General features: G+C 41.6%; 1 protein-coding gene across 2 annotated transcripts; it reads right to left on the reverse strand.

Moving 5' to 3' along the window:
* Window positions 1–3137: 3137 nt before the first annotated feature.
* On the reverse strand, window positions 3138–23898 carry DDA1 (DET1 and DDB1 associated 1). Of its 2 annotated transcripts, none has more exons than XM_056822269.1 (5): window positions 23880–23898; window positions 11682–11762; window positions 10997–11048; window positions 9130–9191; window positions 3138–4023 (listed from the first exon to the last, which is right to left on the reverse strand). In XM_056822269.1, exons 1-5 carry the CDS (start codon window positions 23880–23882, stop codon window positions 3913–3915), a joined length of 309 nt encoding a protein of 102 aa, XP_056678247.1. In that variant the 5' UTR covers window positions 23883–23898; the 3' UTR covers window positions 3138–3912. The 2 variants fall into 2 exon arrangements, with proteins under 2 accessions (XP_056678247.1, XP_007489834.1); XM_007489772.3 differs by lacking the exon at window positions 23880–23898 and adding an exon at window positions 15375–15625.
* Between the last annotated feature and the right edge of the window lie 203 nt (window positions 23899–24101).

Consider the following 24101-nt stretch of genomic DNA (forward strand, 5'->3'; position numbering starts at 1 on the left):
CATCCTAAAGCAACTTTATGGGCCAAGAACCTATGCAAAGATCCACAAGGATTAAATAAAGCTTCAGTCACCTTTGTAGGGCCCCGATTGGTGGTTTTAGGGAAAAATAACCCAATGAAAGAGGCAAAAAAAATAAAAAAATATCTGCTTCCAGATTATCAGAAACTTTCACTTTTTGCTGTCCAAGCTTATAGTAGGGACCACATGGAGTCCCAATTCTTACCCTTCCTACCTTCATTTCAGGAAGAGGGCTGAACACATACTCCTCCTTGGCAGGGAGCTAAGAAGAGACCATTTACTGGAAGCAGTAGTGATAACTGGAAAGAGGCCTAGGATCAACTAGTAATTTCCTATGGGACCCAGAATTAGTCCTTTCCCACCCCTGGGTTTGTTTTCCCAGATAAATGCCACTTCTATTCTACAGGACAAAGCCATGGAGGAAGGGGGGAGGGAGGGGTGTTCTAATAATCTCCAAATCTTGTACATTCTGCTATGCCTGGTTCCAACAGAGACTGAGTTGAGATGGGTTTCCCTCAAGGGAACAGATATCTAGAACACAGTCAGAGGACACTTACTTATCCAGGCAGCACCTGCTAAGTCCTGCCCAGTCTTCCCTTCCCTCCATCTAGCCATCTCCTTCTTCCACTCACTATCACTGTCCAAAACCAGGGTGCATGTATTATGAACCCCACAAAGGGGATGCTGAAGACAAGATGACCAAACCCTCTGCACCTTTGGAACTTATTGGGATTAGCTAAGTAAAAGTTCTCCCAATTTTCAGGAGGTTTTAAGAGAAAAGTCAAGGTTTACATCCATGCACAAGGGACAAAGGACAGCCAGGTTCAGGCCTACTTGGGCCCGCATAGGCTGAGTCCAACCATAATCCAAGTCCCTAAAACTCTTTCCATGTCTCCCCTCACCCCAAACAAGGAGGAATTCATAACTCCTGACAGGGAGCCAAGGAAGGCATTTGAAATAAAAAGTGAAGCCATATGTAAGGTATAGTCTCTCTTACCTATCTACTCATTCCCCAAAGTTCTGAGATTCCCAACTATGTGTTGACAGAACAGGAAAGAAACTGGCCCAAGCTAATCTCATGAGAGCTCAAGAGATAACTGTGACAGATGTGTACAGAGGGAAACACAATGAATTTAAGAGTGAGGACACCTGGGTTCCTAAATCCCATGTTTGACACTTCCTGGGCAATCTTAAGCAAATCAATGAAGCTCTCTGAGCCTCCTCAGTTTACTCATCTGTGGGACAGCAGTTAACAAGATTTCCATTCCCTCTCCTCTCAGAGCTATTAAAGGAAAATATTTTGTAAACTTTAAACAAAAATATGAGATCACTACTATTCTAACTGCTCAGATGAGAGTGCTCAAAGAATCTTCTAGTAACCCTGGAGCATTTTCACAGACTTTTTCTCCTACAGGTTCCCTTGAAAGCTAAGCAAATTGTCCCTAACCCTTCAACTAAGAAAAAAGTGCCAAGTGTCCTTCTAGGTCTAAATTTACCTATCACCATAGAAGAGTTCAAATACCGGGCACTTTTTACAGTATCCTATGTATGTGTATGAGACAGCAGACAAATCCTTCCCATTTCTGGGTCTCAGTTGCCTCAGTTGGAAAAGAAAGGGGATATTGGGACTAGATGATTTCATTTACTTTCAGATCTAAATTCCATCATTCCAAAAACTGGGGAAGAAGGAGGGGGGAAGGGAAATTGCATCACTTAGTCCAGCAGTCCCTTCAGCTCCAAGATTTTGCTATTCTATAGCAAGGTAGTTTTGAGTGAAGATGTGGTGCTAGCCCAGGCTGAGGTTGCTGAGAAGATCCAGAGGCTGGCTATCCTGCTCCATGGAAAGCAGAGGCAACTCTAATTTCTATAGGATCCACCTGGTAGAAGGCAGAGAACAGGCCTCTCAGTTCCCAAACCAGCATATATTACAGTGATCCCATTCTGTACTGGTGCTGGGATCAAACAGGGCGCCCAAGAATCCTTGTTTTTCAAGTGCCAAATGACTCAGAAGGAAGCCACCTGAGGAGCACCCATGGAGCCAGAGAAGGGTAGCAACTTCCTTTAAGGGCCAAGATCCCAGGAAACAGCCAGGGAACAAATAAGGATAAAATCCAAAGTTCCCTGCCTCAGGGTCAGAACAAATTCCAAGTCTGTTGGCTTTGCCTTCTAGGGAGAAGAAAAGTCAGCTGATATGCTCTCCATCTCACCACCTGCTGTCTGCAGAAGGGCTGAATGCTTTAAAAGTTACCTTCAAACTCTAGGAAGAGGGTATAAGACTCCCATCCCTGCCAGCAGGCCTAAGGTAGGCATGGAGGGGTAAAATTCAAGTCCTGCTGAGGTAGTCCCATTTCCATCTATAGCACTACAGGAAACTTAGTTTTATTCCCTCCTAACAATAACACTTAGTATTCATGATCATTTCTATTATCTAGGATTTCAAAGAATGCGGTAGCCAACACAATCCTAACTGGAGGTGATGGAGGAAGGGAAAGGAGCCAGATGTTTCAGTCCCAGTCCAAGTGGTATCTGCAGAGACACCTTGTGTCTTGCAGACACATCTGCTCCTGGGACCCCTATAGGCATTTTTCTCCAATTATCCACATGCTCAGGTGGTTTGGCTCCAGCTGTGGGGTCAAAGCCCTTCTGATGGCACCACTATCACTTTAAGAATTCCTAATGCTCTCCTTATGACCCCATTACAGGGGATACTGGCAAGCTTTCCCCAGGGGGCTGGCACAGTTTAGAAGGCAAGTCCCAGTTTCGTTGAGACAGTTCTTTTCGTGGTCACACTTTGACAAGGCAAGTCAACATCATTCCCAACCTGTCCTCTTGAACCAGAGTGGCACCTGACCAATGGGGCTGAGCTAGGCTGCCCAGGGCCTGCTGAGAAATTCTGTTCTTCAGGCAAGTTCAGTTCCTCAGACCCACACAAGAGCCCATGCCTAGGAATGTCATCACAACTGAGCTCCCCTGCCTATGAAAAGTACCAGTCCACAGCGATGGCTAGGGGGCCTCAATAGGATTGGCCAAAGACAGACAACCAGAAAATTCTGACCCTAACCAGCTCCCTCTGTGCAGTATGTACTAATTGTGCTGCCGATCAAATACTCAAGGTGGGATAAGAAATATCCTTTTATTTGATTGGAGAAGTTGAACACGCCAGTCCTTATTAAAATGATGTGGGGGGAAATTTAAAAAAAAAAAGGAGTTGTTAAGTCCAGCTTCCTAGAATGGAGGCCTTGCAGTTGGGGTACTCAGTACTACCCAAACATACAGCCTTTTCCAAGTGCCCAGAAGGCACAACAGAAGCAGCCCACAGTGAGCCTTTGAAACTGACCAACTCCCTTAGGAGGGGCCCAGCAGCTTTCAAGGCTGAGGGTGGAGCTGCAGGCAAACCCACTGGCCTCTTAGGGGCCCTGCCATCGGGAGGATTCCCAAATGTGTCCTCCAAGAAGTCCCAGAAGAAGCTTGTGGGTAAGGCCTGGTAGGTCCAGGGTGAACTGTCATCAACTCCCCACCCCCAGGACCTGGGACTAGGTAATGCCCTAGCCCTAGATGGAACAGACACAGAAGGCTGTGTTTGGCTCCCACCTTTTCCCAGCTACTTCCGAGTTAATTAAGTAACAGATCTAGTAAAACCTGGAAAAAAAAAAGTGACCATGTATTTTTTTAAAAAGCATCTACCAATGTTACACTACACCATCTGATGACTTGCTTTTGACCATCACTTCATACATTTTACAACATAAATAAAAATTACGGAAATAAATACATTGGCTCCTATGAAGTCAGAAGTGGTTTGGGCTGCATAGTGCGGAGGGAAGGGGCTTACACACTGTGATGAAACAAGACAGGAAGCGCCTGTAGACAAGTTGTTGAGGGAAAGCAAGAGTCCTAAGTGTCTTCATTCATGTCCTGGCTGTCTGTCCTGGCAATTTTTCGGGGGGGCGCGGAACTCTCACCTTCTAGTTCTACTTGTTCTTGGTCTCTTTTCTTTGCAGCATTCTGTTTAGGAGAAAAAGTAAGGAATGAGTCCCTCGTTGACCTGGGACAAGTCTGCTCTGAGTCCCAGGAGACTGGACTAATTGAGGCCCAGCTCTAACCCTAAAGTCTTAGTGGCACTTTTGTTTTCCAATCCCTACCCTTCCCCCCTCCCTGGGACAGTTGCAATTAAAATGGCCTTTCCCTGAAGGTCTGAGGTCCTGCTGGCCTAGCACTACAGTAGCCATTCTTCGACCCCTGCCAGATGGAATCACAATTCCCCCCGAGGAAGTCTTAGAATCAAAGTCTGTGGTACATACTTCCTAGCTGTGTGACCCTGGGCAAATCACTTAACCCTCAATATTGCCTAGTCTTTACTGTTCTGCCTTGGAACAGTATTGATTCTAATATGGAAGGTAAGAGTTTAAGGGGAAAAAAAGTCTGTGGAGCAGACTACTTAACAACTACCAAGTCAGGAGACTTGCCCAGCCCAGCTCAATTCTGGGCTCTACCCTGGGGACTTTCCTTTCATCTGTTAAATGAAGGAGCTATATGAGGCAATCCCTAAGGTCTCGTTTGCCTCTAAATTCTATAATCCTGTTGCTCAGTATTCACTCCCTCAACCTCTCAGTTTCCCCCTCAGTTTAAAGTCATTTGTATGAGATGGTTCCAAGGTCCCTTTGAGCTCAGAGCTCTTGGCTAGCTTTTGTGGCCATGATGATATTCTATGGCCCCTCTGCCTCTGTAGTACAGAGCCTCTCTTATCACTACATTCCTGAAGCTCCAATCGAACTGGTTCACATTCTGTCCCCTAAGCATGCTCTACTCTAAACCTAACCCTATCTCCCTTGACCAAATGAATTTTTACTAATCCTATAAAACTCATTTCTAATGTCACCTCCTCCAGGAGGCCCTCACAATTCCTAGCACATAGCAGCCACTTAAAATAAGCTTGATGACTTTTCACTATGGATTGTGTCTCTCCAACATCCCCTTAATACCCTAAGACTGAACTCCATGGGGTAGATCCTGTCTAATCTAAGCTACTTCCCCAGTACTTAGTACAAGACTTTCCACATAGCAGGTACTTAATAAAGGTCTGCTGAACTGAATGAGAGGGCAAAGATCCATACCAAGGAGAGCAGCATGAAGCACATGAGATAAAGAAACCAAGTGAGATTTCAAGGGCGGGAGCGGGAACAAGAACTCCCAAGACAAAGGCCAAACAACATCTGTCAGGAATGCCAGAGCAAGGCTCATGTGTGAGGGACGGGTTGGCTTACAGGTTTCTGGAGGTCAGCCTGGAGAATCTATACAGCTACAAGGTTTTTTCCATGTGCTGGAATAACAAATCTCTTCACAGGGATCACATTCCTGACGTTAGAAATCTTAGATCTTTAGGCCACAGAAGGGATTTTAAGATAGCAACGTGTCCAGGCAGATAAAGTATTATTTTACAGAGGAGAAAACCAAGGCTAATTGATTTGTTCGAGGTCAAACAGCTAAAATTCATGGCAGAGCTATGGCTCCCAAGGCAATGTTCTTGTCACTCTAGGATGACACCACTCTCTCACAAGGGAATTCTAGAGTAACTAGCTAAATCAAGATAAAGTCCTTTCAAGTTTACAAAGCATTTTCCTTCCAAGGAGATAGCTAGGCAAAAGTGTGATTATCCTCACTCATGTACAAGGGAAGCTTAAAGGGGTTATAAAAAGGGAACTTGTTTTGAACAGAATGTGATCTCCATGGATATAGAAACTGTGTCCATCTCTCTTGTCTCTCAGAGACTCAAACAGGGTCTTACATGCTTACAATAAAAGGTTATCAATGATGGAGTCTACTAACCCACAGCCCAGGGCTCTTTCTACTCCCTGAAGGCTACCAGAGCAATTTTCTAGACACAGGGTTAATGTAGGACTGAGCTAAGGTCAGTTATTTACCTATCAAAAATAAGGCCAAAGGCAAATTCAATTCCTGGGCTTGCCATGCTTTGCACTTGATTTACCAACTTCATGCCAGCCCTGCCTATCTGCCAGAAGTTAGAAGGATGGTTTTCTTAATTCCTCCCCCCCCCCCCTTCCTGAAATTTGTTAAGAGGGAAAGAAGGAAGGACAGGCAAGCAGCTGGCTGGGTTGCTAGGTTTGCAAAGGTGAGGCACACACCCTTTCTGCAATCTTGGATGGCAGCAAACAAGAGCTGGGTGGGGCAGAGTGGGAGTTAACTGGCCTGGCCTTGGGAGCCTCTGGCATGAAAGAGACCTTTGCATTGGCCAGAAGGCTCAGCCAAGGGGACTATTTACATCTGAGAACCAGGAGTCAGAGAAGGCAGGGAGAGTATGAAATTACAGCACTTCACCAAATAACATTCAAGACTCAAGAGCAGAGCCCAGATAATAAACATTCAGAAAAACTCAAGAGTTGGAAGGGATCTCAGAGGGAAATGAATCCAACACTTACTTAGCAGAAATCCTTTCTACCTAGAGGCTAAACAGCACAGTGGAAGAGCCCTGGACTTTGAGTTGGGATCTGAATTCAAATTCAAATTCTACTGGTCACTATCTCCCTCACTCTCTAAAGTATAGGTTATCACTTTTCATCTAAATAAACTACAGGGGTTCCCTAGTGCCTCCATGATCAGTCCTAAGAAGTGCCTCCTTCATTAGACACTTAAAAGTCCTTCACAATCAGGTTCTAACCTACCTTCCCCACCTCACCATACATTTCTGACCCCCTCCATGTATATGTTTCTGAGTTCAGTCAAACTAGCCCCTGCTGTTTCTTTCAAATGACAGATGCTAGATGTCCTGGATCCATATTTATGCAAAGGTTTGGCCCCCCATACCTAGAAGGCCCTCCCTCCTCACCTGGGCCCCTCAGAACTCCAAGCTTATAAAGCTCAGCTCAGTTCAAGCACTACCTGACCTACAAAGGCTTTCCTGTCCCAGCCAACAAAACATGTAATTTAGCCAAGAAAACCTAAGTTCAAATCCTGCCTCAGATACTGGTTAGGTAGCTCTGGCAAGTCATCTCCCTTAGGCAAGAACCTCCCTTAGCCTCAGTTTCTTCATCTGTAAAATTGTAACAGCATCTCCCTTTAGGGGAGATATCATGAGATAACATGGCTGGTGCTTTTCAAACTTCAAAGCACTTTGTAAATGCTAACTATTCTCCCTGTTCAAAGGTAAGTTCCTTGAGAGAAGGCATCTTCCCTTTCTTTGTACCTAGGGTATGCAAAGAACCCTGGGAGGCAACCCATGTGAGGCCTTGACAACACCTCTTTCTTCCCAGCTCATCTTTAAATGGGAGACAGATCAGAGGATCTTGAGCAGCCTTCATCACTGAAGCTGAGGGTGGGGGTCAGTTCCTGAGTCTGTTCCCTCCCACAACTTATGAAGTTCTCCTATGAGCTAAATTCTGCCTCCTTTTGTTCCTAGTTCTTCCTTCAAGACTCAGAATAAACAGCACTAGAAGTTTTTCCTGATTGAATCAGATTCTAGTGTTTTCCCTACTTGAAAAAGGACCTGGATCTATTTTGTATCTATTCTTTTCTGCATACTATCCTTACATCTACATATCTTGTGTCCCTCAAATTCCCTCAGAGAAAGAATGGTTTCATATGTGTGTGTGTGTGTGTGTGTGTGTGTGTCCCAAAGAGCCGCATGGGGGGCTTAGTAAATGTTTGTTATTCTTTGATTTATTGGAACTAAGCCACACTGGTTGAAGAAATATGGGATAATGAGTCTGGAAGTGCTCAGACCCTCAGATTTGCAGGGCTATCGTGCAGAAAAGAGATGAATCTTGTTTTGCTTGATCCTAGGGAGCAAACTGAGGAACTGTAGCAGCATATCCCAAGGAAGTTGGAAGTTGACAGGCTAAATTTGAACCACCTTCCCAAGAAGGAAATGGGCTGTTGCCTTAGGCAGCAAGTTCCTCCTCTCTAGAGGTGTCAGGGTTCAAGCAAAGGAAGGTATGGAAGGGCTTCTCAGATGAGAGAGAAAACACAGCTAGGAGACTATGAAGGTCCCTCTCAACTCAACAACTCAGTGATAACCCAAGGGGCTTCCCAATCACTAGCTTGCCACAGCACAGCAAGTCCTGGGAATAGACTAAGTGTTCCCAGAGTCTCTCAAATGCTGAGATGGAATGGCAGGGAGAAGTATGTGCACATGTGTGTGTATGTGTGTGTGTGCATGCACATGTGTGTGGCTCAAGACAAACTTAGGTGAAGGCAAAGCAGACATAGAGGGAAAAGAGAGTCTGAGGGTCTCATGCACTCTTGCACACACACGCAGGCACATAACACCCATAAACTATAAAACACATGAATTCCAGAAAATGGTTCCTAAAAGACATCTCCCTCAGCCTCTCAGCATGGGAGGAGGGAGGAGAAGGGCTGTCTATGGAATGGAATGCTCCACAGACTGTCAGACACAGTGCTGTATCAGTTGCCTTTACCTAACTTTTTTCATGGCTCCAGGGGAAGGTGTGGATGGGGGGCATAGGGGGAGGGAATGGGTATATAGGTGACTCCCATATAAACAAACAAACAAAATCAACAAAGTTTTTTAAAAAAGAACCCTGAGCTGGGGACCAGGAAGCCTAGTCCTAGCTCTGACAATGCCAATTACCCAGTTCATGACCCGATTCTGGCCTTCAGTGCCCCATCTATACCATTAGTTGATTTGGCTGTTCCATCTGCCAGTCCCTCCCAGCCCTGTCAGTCTCTGCTTTCCCAGAATATGAAGGGTTGGGAAACACTAGCCTATGTGTGCTAGGTAGTCCCTCCTTCCCACATGAGGCTCAATAGGCCATGGGAAACACAAGAGGCTGCTCCTGATCTCTAAGTCAGGCTATCTGCTGAGCACCAAAAAGCTGCCTGAATTTAAGCAAAGATCATGGACTTCAAAAACAAAGAACTATCAAGCCACTTCCTTGGTTTTACATCCCCAGCCCCTAATAGAGTAGTACCTAGTGGGCACCTGAAAATGCATTTGGTTGGGTGACTGATTCAAAGGGATCCAAGTCTGCCCCTAGAGAGAGGGAATGCTGCCTTCCATCAACCCTATTTGTATATTCTTATTTCAGCAATGAAATAATCTTTGTTCCAACTTGTAGGGCTTTAGGCACGTACCTTTTTGTCCCATTGCTGATGAAGATAACGTAAAAGAATGTTTGTCTTTTCTGTTACGATAACTGGAGGGGCAGAGAGAGACACAAACAGAAAGCAGCAATTGGTAATGAGGCTTCATTTTCAACCAACCCACTGGGCCTAGGTTGCAATATACATGTGTTGTGTGAGAGGATGGGTGGGGAGAAAGAGGACAACAAAGAGTACTTCTTAGTAAGACTTAATAAATGCTTATAATCCATATTTTTGATAACCAGAAAATTCTGCTCTCCGGATTTATGGATCCTGTATTTCAGGGGCATGTTATAATGGTATATGAAATATAGTTTAAAAAATTAGAAGACTAAAAACCGTACTAATTCCAGGGCAGCTAGGGTAGCATAGTGAATAGAACACCAGGCTTGGAGTCAGGATGAGGACTTGGCTTCAAATCTGTCCTCAGACACTTCCTAGCTGTGTGACTTATTTGGCCCTGACTGATTTGCACTAGGTTTAAAAAAATATATCACTAATTCCCACCACCAGAACTACTTTGAATTAATGTAAAATATTTTAAAGTATGTTCTACTTCACATCACATGGCCTCAGTCAAGTCCCTTCCCTTCTGTGACCCTCCCCCCCCATTTCCTTTTCAGTTCAATGAACAGGCTGGATTGGGTAGTCCCTTCTGGCTCTGAGATTTGGACTCCATCAGAACCCCAAGGTGAGCAAAATACTTCCCCAAACTTTGCTAAGTCCTCAGAAGAGCTGGTTTTTGATAGGGGCTTCTAATGAGCAGATCAGTGTTTGTGTTTTCAGTGGGATACCTTAAATACCTGAGGAGTTTAAAAAGTTTGCTCCCAAGTATGCCAAGTGAACTCTAGAATAAAATGCTATTTACATGATTAAATGAAAACTTCCAAAGAGGCAATGGTCCATTAGTGGGAATTCTTCCTCCAGGCATATTTTATAAGGCCCCTAGAAGGTCTTGATAAGTCTCAATTACAAAATGAACTCATATCTCCTGAAGACCAACAAGTTCTCCCACCAAAGGTCCTCAATGTTAAACATCAGGCCCACATAAGAAGCTTTTTGGGTTTGTTGCTCTTATGGACACAGCCTTGGAGAACCAAGTCATTCTCCAGATTTTATAAAACTTCGCTGCTGTTCTTACTTTTATAAATAGCAGCTCATATTTATATGGTGTTTGCAGTTTACAAAACACTGTCTCAAAATTACCCTATGAAGTAAGTGTTGTAAGCACTATTATCCCCATTTTAGAGATGAAGAAACTGAAGAACAGAAGGGAAATGACTTTCTTATGGGTCACATGGGAGAGACAGCAACAGAACCTGTGACTTGAAGCCATATCCTCTGATGTGACATCCAGTGTTTTTGCTACTATACACAATCTTCACTGTACTCCAAATCAGTAAATTTCTTTCTTCATAGATTGAGTTTAAAAGGCAACCCTCCACTTATGTCCCCAAAATGAAAACTTTCCAAATGAGAAGGTCTGAATTAACAGGCCTTTACTTAACTATGCTTGGTAATAGCACCCTCTTCAGTAAGAGGAAGGAATGAGACTTGGTGTCAGGTGATCTGATCAGAGAATGCCTTCAGAGCTATCAAAGCCCAGCTGCTATAAATGGGGATGACAGCAGAGCAGAGATCTGTAAGACTCTTTCCTGGGATCAGCTGCTGAAATCACTGAAGACCACAGTCTCCTGCTAGACTGGACCTGACATTCCTTATCCAACCCTGACATGCCATGTCACCATCTTTCTCCTGGGCAGAAGCAGGGTGCTCTCCTTCCAAGGTCCCAGGTTCTTGGACTCAAATCCCCACCAGACATTTAAGCACAACAACCCAAGAAAGCTGCTTCACTTACTCTGTTCTGATGGATATTCTCTGGTGGGAAGATAGACTGACGGCCGTCTGTTCTGTAGGAGAATCAGGAAGGAGGAGATTAGGAACCGCGTGATGGGGAGGAATCCATAAAAAACCTCCACATGACAACTAGCCCATATCCTCTCCTTCCCTTAACCACTCAGTTCAGGTGAGCAACCCTGTGTTACTGGGGTAGAATGAGACGCATCAAAATTAAATTCTTGGAATTAAGATGGTCAGGATGATTCTCTCATTATAGAACTTTAAAAAACATTAGAGTTAAAAATATCTTAAATATCATCTAGTACAATTTCTCAATTTAAAGAAGGGAAAATAAGTTCTGAGTGAAAAAGTATTTGTCCAAAGACACACTATGAGAGTCATTGTCCAAGCTGGGACCAGACCCTTCTCTTCTGACTCTCTGGCAAGTGCCCTCCCTCCCTGTCTGATAGTGCTATGTCTCCACTTTTAGGTGGAGAAAGCACAAGAAACAAAGCAAAAACTACAATTAGTGATACATCTGAATCATGTGCCTCCACTGCTACTTACAAGCTCCTCCATTCCTTTATTCAATTCTGTCCACAACTACAAGATCTCAGAGGACAAGAGGAGTCATGGTAAGGGATATTTCATCCTATCAAAGTGCCTCTCTTCAATAAAGTCCCACCCTTCAAAGCTCTACTCACCGAGGCTTTGCACACAGAATCAGCATGAAATCTACTAAAATTGCTTTTGTTGTAGACAGGTAATCCTTTCAAAAAATCTGCCTGGAAAAGACATAAGAAGAGATCCTGTAGCATCAGTAAGATAAGCCAGCAAAAAAAGAGTAGCCCAGCCATAACAGAGGGTGATCTCCAGGGCCTCAAGATGCACCATTATACCCATACAGGTCATACAGGTGAGGATTCAATGCTGCCCTTTATTGTGTATGAAAACCAAGATCTCCTCATGACTATCCCACCCCTCAGGTTCCTGCAGGCTCCCCAGCACTCAGAAGTCTTCAGACAATTTGATCAGATGAGGTCAGAGGAGAAGGGGGAAAGAAAGGCTCCTTTTTGGTCTAAAATCTTTCAATGAGGGCAGACTCATAAAGGATATTCAATGTTCTCTCCCATTCCCAGCAAAAAAATAAAAAGTTATTTGCACCAAAAATACATAGGTCACCAATGGAGGGGAAAAGGCTAGAGACCACTGGACAAGCAAAAACTAAAATAATTGCTTGGTGTCCTCTCTCCCCAGCTCCTAATAATTGCTCCCTTTTTCCCTCTCATCCTCATCTCTAGTGGGAGGAAAGGGAGAGAAGGGAGAGGAGGGAGAAAGGGAAGGAAGGAAGAAGGGAGGGAGGGAGGAATTACAGGACCTGAGTCCTAAACCCAAGTATAAAGTCTGACTCCACCACTAATTACTTTACCTCTCAGGGCTATAAATTGAGGATAACACTTGTACTGACTGCCTAACAGTATGATTACAAGCAAAGTGCTTTGTAAATTGTCAAATGCTACAGAAATATTATTTCAATGATCCCTCTGTTTATACACCCAGGATAAGGTATGCTAAACTCACTGGCTGTCCTCAGGCTCGCCAAGTCCCACAGTGAGATCAGAAGATCATACTATGGCTTTTAACCACTGTTTTGGTAACAACACCCATCTATAACTGAATCATCTGAAGAAACCATGGTCTTGCTGATATTGGCCACCCTTCAACCTCTCCTCAAAGAAAAGCAAACTGCTTTGAGTTTCCTAAGTTGTTGAGGCTAAAATAAATGTTGATCTTCTAATGATGAACCTCACCCTACTTAACTGTTAAATTAATCCTTAGACAATAGACATATTAATGGTCACCAGGTCTATCCACAATGCCTTTCTGATTTGGTATACTCTGACTTTGTTGGCACAGTCTTCAAAAAACCCAAGGGTAGTTCCAGACTACTAAGAGGAATCTGAGTATTATTATTATTATTTAGTAAAAGTCTTAAGAAAAACAGTACAGGTTGTGGAAAGGGCACAAGACTTGAATTCAAATCTTAGTTCTGTTCCTTACTCTTTGGGTGACCCAGGAAAAGTCACCTAGCTTCTCCAGGCCTCAGATCCTCAATCCATAAAAAGATTTGAATTAGCTGATCTCCAAAGTTTCTTCCAATTCAATAATATAAGCTTTTTGGAATTACCTCCTTCTATGCCAATAGTTATCTCCCTAACCACCACTCTTAACATCAGAATCTCAGGTATCAGGCTATTGATAAGAGGTTAACTGGAGGAAGACAGTCATCAGCAACTGCTTTCTTCAACTCCAATGTCCCTCTGAAAATTGTATATTCTCTTGTCTTTGTAGGAAGAAAAGAATTTTCTGTTCTAAGAATATCAGACAGCTTCCAAAGGAGGAAGGAAAGACTGTTGCAAAAGAGATGAGTCAGAGAGCAGTCAAGAAGAGTTAGAGCACGCAATCATCCTTACTGACCAATTACAGGTTACCCTTAGAGGAGAAGGTTTGGGAGAAAAGGAGATACCAAGATGTATGCAATTGAAAGGTCTCTTATCAGCATCCAAATGTAGGAGACAAACCACTCTCAATGATGTCCAGTGAATGTGTGTCACAAACACAAACACAAATGGAGAGGTCAAGTTTTCATCTCAGCTAAGGCTCTACTCCAACAAGAGGTTTAATTCTTCTCTCCTTTTTACCTTCCCTTTTTGCTTACTCCACTACTACTATTAGCAAATACGTTGCATAGTAGATGGAAAGCTGTACTTGAAGAAAGTATTTTCGTACTTTCGTATGAAAGTACCCTGTAGGCCTCAAACTTAACTAGCTGTAAGACCCTGGCCAAATTATCTAACCTCTCCATTTCCTCCTCTGCAAAAAGGAGATAATAGTACCTATGAACCACCTTCATGGCCATAGGTTATAAATCACTTTCTTTTTCTATAAATTAGTAGAGCTGAGGGTATGAAACTTAGGTCTTTGGCTCCTAAGCCAAAGCTCTTTCCTTTGCATCAGCAATTCTTGAATAAATGTTCAGCTGCTTTCAAAACATGTTCAGGACATAGCTAAAGCGACCAAAGAGAAAACTGATTGGTTCCTAATTTAGGTTGATTAAATTAAAGCAAAAGGAACCTTATAGATTATCTAATAGCTTCTCCCTGTGTGTGCCTGTGTAAGGTTAAGGTTTAAAGCACATTTTCCTCACCATAATCTTCCTGTGACAGGAGGTAGAAAATTATTATCCCCAGAGATGGGGATCAGAGAGGTCTAAGGTGACTTGCCCAGGGTCACAGTGTTGGAGACAGGCCTAGACTCTAGGTCTCCTGATTATCGGGCTAGAGTTCTTTCCCATTCTACTCCCCCATAAGATGGTAAAAGGAAGACCCTAAGGGGAAGTGATTTGTTCAGGGTCACAGAGCCAGTGAGTGGTAGGGCTGGGCCTAGTACCTAGGTCTTTGAATTCCCATGATATAATGTCCTTTAAGGAAGAAAATGATGAGTTCCCTGACCATGGATGATGTCCAAAAGGCAGGGTCACCAGTAAAGTTTACAGCACTGGTCAGATCAGAAGAAACATTCTCCACTCAACATTTCAAATACTACCAGCATTTTCTAGTGCTAGCAGAAGCAAAATAGGCCTCATCCCAGAACAAGTCTGAGAAGTTCAGAGCTCAGCTGCTTACAATGACAGTTGAGACTCCATTAGGCAGTACATTAAGTTAAATCCCACTATCTGTATTGGAAACAATGCTTTAAGTCTGAATGGGAAACCAGGTTTCTAGGTAGGAGGCCAAAAACAACAGGCCCCATGGGAAGAGTATGGTAGTAACAATAGTCACATTTTTGTAGCCCTTTTCAACTTAGAAAAGATTTTGCATAAATAACCTTTATTGATCCTCACAAAAACTCTTGAAGACAAATTGAACAAGTACCATTATCCCTTTTTTAAAAAATATTAACAAATTGAGACCCAAGAAGGTAAAATTACTTAGCAGAGGTCACACAATTTTATGTGAAGAGACTAATCTGGTGCTTTTCTCACTATAATTCTTATGGCTCTTCCAGCCCAAAGGCCAGTTATAATGAACACAGGAAGAGAATTGTGGGTTTTATTCAAAATAAATCAACAGTTTAAGCATCTAAACATTGTTTAAAAATCTAAGTGTAAGATACCTTGTAAAGAGTGATTTTTAAGTGAAAAAGATGAAGCTAAGAACAAGTGCAACTGGGGTCCAGCAAAGACATGGTCTTCTCTCCATCTAGTGTGCCATGAAAGACGCCATGCTAAAAAACATACACTTTGACATGGACCCAGAAGGGGCCCAAGTGACAAGACTAATAAACCAGTGACAATCAGAAGGAACAAACAAACCCCTGCTGGGGGTCTGTCATACTTGCTGTTTGGGGAGATTTGCCATTTGGGCATGCTGAAAAAATCAAACATTTAGCAGGCTTATCCAAGATCCAAGGAGGCAGCCTTTACATTTTGCTACTGGGCCTGAGAAAACTCCAGGATCTTTGAAGAGTGAACCAAAAGAAACTTTAGATACTGCTTGCAGTCTGTCAACAATATCATCATCTGGTCACATGGGTTCTGTAGGCTACTACTTAGTGCTAGATAGATGCCTTCCCTCTTCATGGGTCTGGCTAGTCTTGTCAAGTATGCCACAAATGAAAAGATGAAGTCATTTTCACATCTATAGGCTCATAATTGCTAGCCACTGCATCTCTACTACTGTGAGATGGTGGTGATTGTCTTAGCAGAAAGCTAACCTCTCAGTGATACATGTATAACCCAGTGGAATTTTGTCAGCTTCAGAAGAGGGGAGGGAAGAGGGGTGGGAAAGATCATGAATCATGTATCCATGGAAAAACATTAAATAAATTGAAAAAGTAAAATAAAGTGCCAAATTTTGCAAAAAAAAAAGAAAGAAAAGAAAAAGAAAAAAGAAAGTGAACATCTCTCACTACACCCTCCAGAGAAATGGATTCTAGTCCAGAGGTCCCTTGCAACATGACTGAAAATGTTAAGTCAAGATGGCTGAATGGCTGACGTTTCAAGGAATATGGCAAGAGGAGTTACATCATTTTTTTTGTTTAATTAAACCCTTACCTTCCATCTTGGAATCAATATTATATATTGTTTTCAAGACAGAAAAGTGGTTAAAGGCTAGGCCCATGTTGGCAAACCCATGGCATGTGTGCCTCCGAATGCTGGAGGGGGCTGGTCTCCTCTCCCTCTCCACTGGGCCTGAGGACATTTTCTCACATCATCTGCCCCTCTGCCCAGCAGCCCAACTTGAGCACTTCCTCCTTCCTTGGTCTGGGGTAATGAAGGGGGCTCACAGGCAGCTCAAGGGTGAAGTGTGGGTGCACAGTCTCTAAAGAGTTCACCATCATTGAGTTAAGCAATGGAGGTTAAGTAACTTGCCCAGGGTCACACAGCTAGTGTCTAAAGCCACATTTAACCATAGGATCTCATATCTCTAGGTTTGATTCTCAATCCATTGGGCTACCTAGGTGCCCACTGAGTTGTATTATTAAATTAAAGTATCTTTCTCTCATCATCCTACTTACTTATATATGCCACCACCACCACCCCATTCAATAAACTCCAGTGTCTCCCTATTACCTGCAGAAGCATAAGAATAAGTAACATGTGTAGCTTTTAAAGCCCTTTATAACCTGACCCCTGCTAATCTTTATTCCTTTCTGCATGCTTCATTTTTTTATTTGAAAATGTTTATTTAATGAATCATGTTCTTTCCCTCCCCTCCTCCCACCCCCTCCCAAGGCATTACAGTTAATGGCATTTTAAGCTCCCTAAGGGCAAGAACCAAGTCTCCCCAATCTCTTTATCTTACCCAGAGCTCAGTATAGGCACTACCCATAGTGGCCTGCACATTCAAATATATTTACTAAATTTAGCTAAGCAGAATAACATGTGTAAGTTCCATAAAGACAGACTTAAGTACCATGGAAGGAGAAATTTACTAAGGAGAGTACTCTCAAAGGGAAATGGATTGCTTTGAGAGCCAGTGTATACCTTTTAACTGGGGCAGGACAGATGACAACTTGTCAAGAGATGGTGTAGAAGAGATTCCTGTCCAAGTACAAGTTAGCTCTTCCAACTAGGGAATTCTATGATTATATAAATGATCACAAAAGAAATAATCCTTTGGACCTAAAATAGTAGCTAGAATAAATCAAGTTCTCACAACAGTCATATCTTTTCTCACATGGAAAGAAAAGGGCTTTGGAACAGAAACAGATCTTGCCTGTCCTAGAACACAATTCCCAGCTGAAAATATACAGTCTAAATATCACATGCTTCAATGAGATAGCAAAAGTTCAATGGTCTTACAGAAAGCAGAGAATCTTTGTTTCCTAACTGTTACCTTACTTAAAGCAGAAGGCCACAGTTGACCAAACTGCCAAGAAATATGCTGTCTTGATGGAGCCAGAGACAAGAAGAAAATCATCTGTTTCCAAATTTAAATCCAAGAAAGTATGGTTGTTTTCAAAGGCTGTTATCAGCCTTCCACTTTGGTACCAGTCATAGGGTTTCTTCTAGCACAAAGGACCACAACCCCACTTTTCTCACACAGCTGCTAAGATCATCTCATTCAGAATAATCAGTGTTGAAAGGATAGGCAACACAGTGCATTGTTGGTGAAGCTGTGAATTACAAACATTCTGGAAAGCAATCTGTAATTATTCAAAAACAATTACTAAAATGTCCATACACTCTGACCCAGAGAATCTTCTAGGCTTATAACCCACAGAAATCATGAATGAGAACAAAGTCCGAACAAAGTCCCCATATACACCAAAATATATGTAACAGTACTTTTTGGGGAACAAATAATTGGAAACAAAGTAGACGTTCATCAATTGAGGAGGGACTAAACAAATTACGGTAATTGAATGTAATAGATTTTTACAGTGTTGTAAAAAAAATAAAATGAAGATAGAAAAGCATGGAAATTTTTACATCATGTGATACAGAATGAAGCAAAGTCAAGAAAGCAATATACATAATGGCTACAACAACATAAATGACACCTCAAAAGAATTAATGTTGCAAAACCACAAAGAACAAGCATGGCTCCCAAGAAAAGATATGAGAAGACATTCCTCCTCATACCTTTACAGAGGTGGGAGGTCCAGGGATGTGATATCCTGTATGGATATTCAGATTTATTTGATGTATTGATTGGGTTTTTTGTCTTCTTTTGCTTTGAAAAATTATTACATGGGATAGCTCTCTGGAAGTAGGGAAGAAGAAAGATACTTGGAGAAATTCTGGTGATGTAAAAAGCAAATGATATAAATAAAAATTTATTATTTTTTTTTAATGATCTCATTCTCAGACATAGGGAGAATGAGGAAAGGAAATATTTTCAGACCCAAAATAAAAATTATCATCATATATATTCAGAGTTATTGCAGGTAAAGAATTGACTGCATTAATACAAGCTCATATTTACATACTAGTTTGCAAAATGCCTTCCTCACAACTATCCTATGAGGGTATTATTTTGGAGTCACAGACATCTTTGGCAATCTGGTAAAGTCTGTGATCTTTTCTAAGAACGTTTTTTAGTGCATAAAATAAAAGGCATAGTATTACAGAGGAAACCAATGCAAATATAGGTAGCACAATAATTTTTTAAACAGACCCCCAGGTTAAGAATCTCTGCTTAAGTGCATATAATGTTCAGAGAACTCTGCTAGAAAATAGAGGATCCACAAAGATAATTAAGATTTCAGTCCTGTCCTAAATAATCTAGGAGAAGAGAAGAGGGGACAGGAAAGAATGGCACATACTCAAATAAGCAGACTAAGGAAAAACTGCAGCATTAAATGATTTCCAATAAAAATTTCCTCCCATATTTCATCAAGGAATGGGGGTGGCCCCTTGGTTTTTTTCTTTTTTTTTCTTAAAGGCCCTACCTCCTTATCTTAAAATCAATACTGTATATTGGTTCTAAGGCAGAAAAGTAGTAAGGACTAGGCAATGGGGTTAAGTGACTTGCCCAGGGTCACACAGAAAGCGTCTGAGACCATATTTGAACTCAGGACCTCTCATCTCTTGGCTTGGCTCTCAATCCACTGAGAGCCTTTCTTAAAGGTTGTATGGCCCACAGCTTAACCTTCCCCTAATTGGTCTTCCTGCTTCAAGTCTCTCTTCTCCAAGCTGCCAAAGTGATATTTCTAATATACTAAGTTGATCCTCTTGCTCAATAAATTCCAATGCCTCCCTATTCTTCTAGGAGCAAATACAAGTTCTGATGTTTGGCATTTAAAGAGTCCTTTCCAACCTGGTTCTAACCTTCCTTCCCTCCCTTATTCTTTTGGAATATGAAAAAAAATTACTTGTCAGATCTATGGATAGTTAAAAGTAGATGACCAAACAAGAGCTAGGTCATGAGAAGTAAAATGAATAATTTTGATTACATGAAATTTAATATTGTTTCACACAAACAAAACCAAATTCAGTCAAAATTAGAAGGAAATTGAGGGGAGGGGAAAGTTATATCAACTTTCTCAGATGAAGGGCTCATGTCTCAAATATATAGGGAACTAAGACAAATGTACAAAGAGGCATTCTCAACTGATAGTTAAAAGATATGAACAGGCAGTTTTCATTAGAAATCAAAGCTATCAAAAGTTATGTAAAAATATTCTAAGTTACTAATAGAGAAATGCAAATTAAAACAACTCTTAAATACCATCTCATACCTATCAGATTGGCTACATGACATAAAGGGAAAATGACAAATTCTAGAAAGGATGTAGAAAAATAGGTACACTATATAATGTTGATAGTTGTAAACACAATCACATAAAAGATGGTGGAGTTGTAAAACTAGATGAGTCATTGTAGAGAACAATTTGGAACAATGCCCAAAGGGCTATAAAACTATGCACACCCTTTGACCCAACAATATCATTAGTGGGTTTATACCTGAGATCAATGAAAAGTACAAAATATTCATAGCAGCTTTTTGTGGTGGCAAAGAATTGAAAATCGAGAGAATGCCTATCAGTTGGGAGAAAAGGTGAACCAGATGTATATGATTATGATGGAATGCTATTGTGCTGTTAAGAAATGATGAAAGGATGTGGGCATCTAGGTGGCTTCAGTGGATTAAGAACCAGACTTGGAGAAAGGAGGTCCTAGGTTCAAAGCTGGCCTCAGACACTTCCCAGCTATGTGACCCTGGGCAAGTCACTTAGCTCCCTTTGCCTAGTCCTTACCTCTCTTCTGCCTTGGGACCAATATACAGTTTTGATTCTAAGACAAAAGGTAAGGGTTAAAAAAAAATTATGAAAGGGATGTTTTCAGAAAAACCTGGGAAGATTTACATAAACTGATACAAAGTAAAGTGAGTAGAACTAAGAGGACATTATACTCAATAACTGCAATATTTTAATGATAATCAAAGACTTTTTTTGCCTCATGGCTAATATGGAAATATGCATGACTTCACATGTATAATGGTTATCAATCACATTGCTTGCTTCTCAATGGTTAGGGGAGGAGCTACAGGAGAGAATTTGGAACTCAAAAAAAATTTTTAATGTTAAAACAAACATGTTTTAAAGTAAAAATTATACATCTATATGAATGCAAGCATGATTCTCCCAATTGCTAGTACTTCGCCAAAACAAATTACCCTGTGGTAATTATCTGTGGCTATTTCTATGTTTACATGTTCTCTCCCCCAAAAGAATCTAAGCTTCTCAAAGGCAGAAAACATGATTTCTTTGTATTCCTACTTCCTAGAGAAGCAGGCAATAATTGTTGACTGACTGACAGGTTCTAAATCTAGCAGGAAAGATCCTGAATACAAGCCCAGCAATAAATTTTATGTTATGTGTCTTCTGGGCTGAGTATCAGCAGTTAAGTTTGGGAGGGACTCATCACTCAAAATAGTCTGTTAACTTAGAAATATGACAAGTCACACCAAATGATTAATTTTTCTGGCTATGGCAAATTTATGATTGAATAGAGGGGTTAGGATCTGCATTAGTACAGGGAAAATCTAAAACAAAATCTTGACACCTTTAAAATAGGGAGAAATCTGGAAGTCCTCATGCAAGAGGCAGTATTTGAGTTGAACCTAATGTTTCCTATTAGAATCACAGAAGCTTAGAGATAAAGCAAGTAATTCCTGTACAACTCTTTTGATTTACAAAGAAGGGAACTCACTGATTTGTCTAAGATCCAAGAGGAAGAAATTAGTTACAAAGCCAGGACTGGCATCTAGAGTTAAGATTCCCAGGCCACTCTTTAAGGTAGAAACTTTATCTTACTAATTATCTTTGAGAATCAGATACCTAGTAGGTGTTTAATGAATGTTCAATCACTTTTAATGAAGCTAAGGATATGAGAGAACCATGTTTGGGAATAGCAAATCTTTCTGTATAGTTAAAGCAGAAAAGATAAACATGAAGAACTGAGTTCAGATGGAAGGCCCCTACTGCCAAAGTGAGGATTGGAAACAGGTTCCTTTGACAAAGTAAAACCTTCCATACTTCTAGATATTTCCAAGCCAGAAATGCAAGGTCCTATGATGAAAGAGTTCATTCAAAAGCCATTTGAGAAAAGGCTTGATCTACAGTTTACATTCTCTCATGGCCTATTCCCTGGAGGATTTATATTCTAGTTAGAAATAACGCTCAGACAACATTGAAAAATATCTTCTTAAAGCCCCCTTAGGTAAAGTTTAACTAGTACCCCATCCTACTTCAAAATCTCAAAACTACTGCAAGTTCACTTACTATGTTCTAGATCAGTGGTTCTCAATTATTTTGGTCTCCAGACCCCTTTATACTCTTTTAGCAATTATGGGAGGGTGGGGGACACAGCTGGATGGCTCAATGGATAGAGAGCCAGGCCCAGAGACAGGAGGATCTGGCTTCAAATATGACCTCTGGCACTTACTAGCTGTGTGACCCCAATTGCCTAGCCCTTACCATTCTTCTGTCTTGGAACCATTCTAAGACAAAAGGCAAGTTTTTTTTTTATTGCCCATCTCAAAGAGCTTTTGTTTATAGCAGTTATATTCATCATTATTTACCATATTAGAAAAACAGCATTATTAGAAAATGATTTTAATTAAATGATCCCCTGAAAGGGTCTTGGGACCCCCGAACCACTTTGAGAACCACTGGAATGGATAACCCCTAAATGAAATAAGAAGTCTTGGTATTACATTCTGATAAGGCCAATGAAAACATTCATCATACTGCCAGCACAACACAAACCATTAAAGGGCAAGGAGAGTGTTAAGAGATGGCAGGATTTCAGTAATGCTGACTTAGGTAAGTCTGAAAACAAGGCCACATGTGAGAAAAATTTGATTCCTCAACCAATGAGATTCAATTGTCTGTAGCTGGAACCCCAAAAGATGGGGCTGTGTAAAAATGATTATTCACAGTGCTCCAAAGGGCATGCATGGGGGAGTCATCCACTAAGTATGAAGCACTCACCACCCACCCATCCTCTTTCCTCAGGCCCCGCCCCAAGGCAACAAGCAGATGAGTGAGGCTGGCGTGGCAGGAAGCAGAAAATGGTAAACAGGGATGGTGGAGGGAATGTGACCCCTTCATTCACTGGCATCAAAGGACACCCCTCCCTGTTCTCTCCAGTTTGGAAATCATTCAAGTGAGCCTGCTCCCAAAAGAGGATGAAATGTTTGTTAAGTTCTGCTGAAAACAGAAGTGGTAGCGCAACAGCAGAGGCGAAATGGAACAACTGGAACAGAAAGATGGCAGTATAGTTCAGAGAGAAGACTTGGAAAAGAAAGAGCTAGAAACAGGTCCTTTTCATCCTACTGGGCTTCAAGGAACCAAAAAATCCAATTAAGATACTCAACAAAAAATGACCCAATCTTAAGAGAATTGGTTGCTTGACATCTTCTCCCACCCCACCAACATAAACAACACACCCACAACCAACCAAAACAAATGAGACACCACCTTCCTCTATAAATTCTAAGGGGTGAGGGGTATATATGTGGAGAGGGGGTAAAGGGGTCAAGATTATAAGACTTAAGAGCTGTAAAGAGACCTTAGAAATAACCTAGTTCAACACTTTCATTTTACAAATGAGGTGAAACCATCTGCTCAAAGAATTGTGAAGCTTAGGAGCAGGACAGGCCTGATGTTCCTTTCCCCTAAGAGGGACAGCCCTCTGGATAAGGGACTTTTTGGGTGGGTCAAGGAAAAAAAGGAGAGGAGGTACAAATAAGACTGGTATGAATATGAAACAGTGGAAAGGAAATCCCAAAGATATCTCCACAAGGAGGGGTTCAGCAGAAGAAAAAAGAAAAAAATATTTCAAGGCAAAGTCAAAGAGATGATATACAAGGATCCAAGAAAAAAAGGTTAAGAGAAAAATCCAGTTTCCAGGCGCTGAGATATTGGGGTTGGGAGGATAGGGGTGTAAAAGGAGATGGGTAATAAGAATAGCTCACATTCTTACAGGATTTTGTGTTTACAGAGTACTTTACAAATATTTCATTTGATAAATCAATAAAGTGAGATGGGCCATGACAGCTATTATTATCCTCATTTAACAGACAGGAAAACTGAGGCTCCAAGGGATGAAATAATTTGTCCCAAGGTCACAAAGCCTGTATGAGGCAAAGATGTCTTCAAGTCCATTATTCTATTCACTATGCCTTGCTGCCTCTCAACAAGAATGGAAAGGGAGAAAAGAGATAGGAAAAGGAAAAGGAAGAGGGGGAGGAGAGGAAAAGAAGAGATGAAAGAATGAAAAGGGAAGAAAGGAGAGAAGGCTCTAATCTAAGGGTAGGCCTAAATAAAATGAATAGTGGTGGAGAATCTAAAAAAATCCAAAAGACAGAAAATGGTTATGTTCATACCATAAGTGTGATATACCAACAAGTGTGGGGGAAGGAGGGAGGTATTAGGATGAGGCAAAGAGGGAAAAGACTGAAAGAAGGGAAAGAAAGCCTACGGCAATAAATGGATAAAGCCCATATATCTGGGAAGAACCACGGAGAAAGTAAAGAGGATGGGAGAGGGTGAGCTGGAAGTAGAAATGACAGCAGAGATAAGGGGGTCAGGAGATGAAGTCTCACGGA

Source organism: Monodelphis domestica, chromosome 3 (assembly GCF_027887165.1).
Source record: "Monodelphis domestica isolate mMonDom1 chromosome 3, mMonDom1.pri, whole genome shotgun sequence".
NCBI lineage: Eukaryota > Metazoa > Chordata > Mammalia > Didelphimorphia > Didelphidae > Monodelphis > Monodelphis domestica.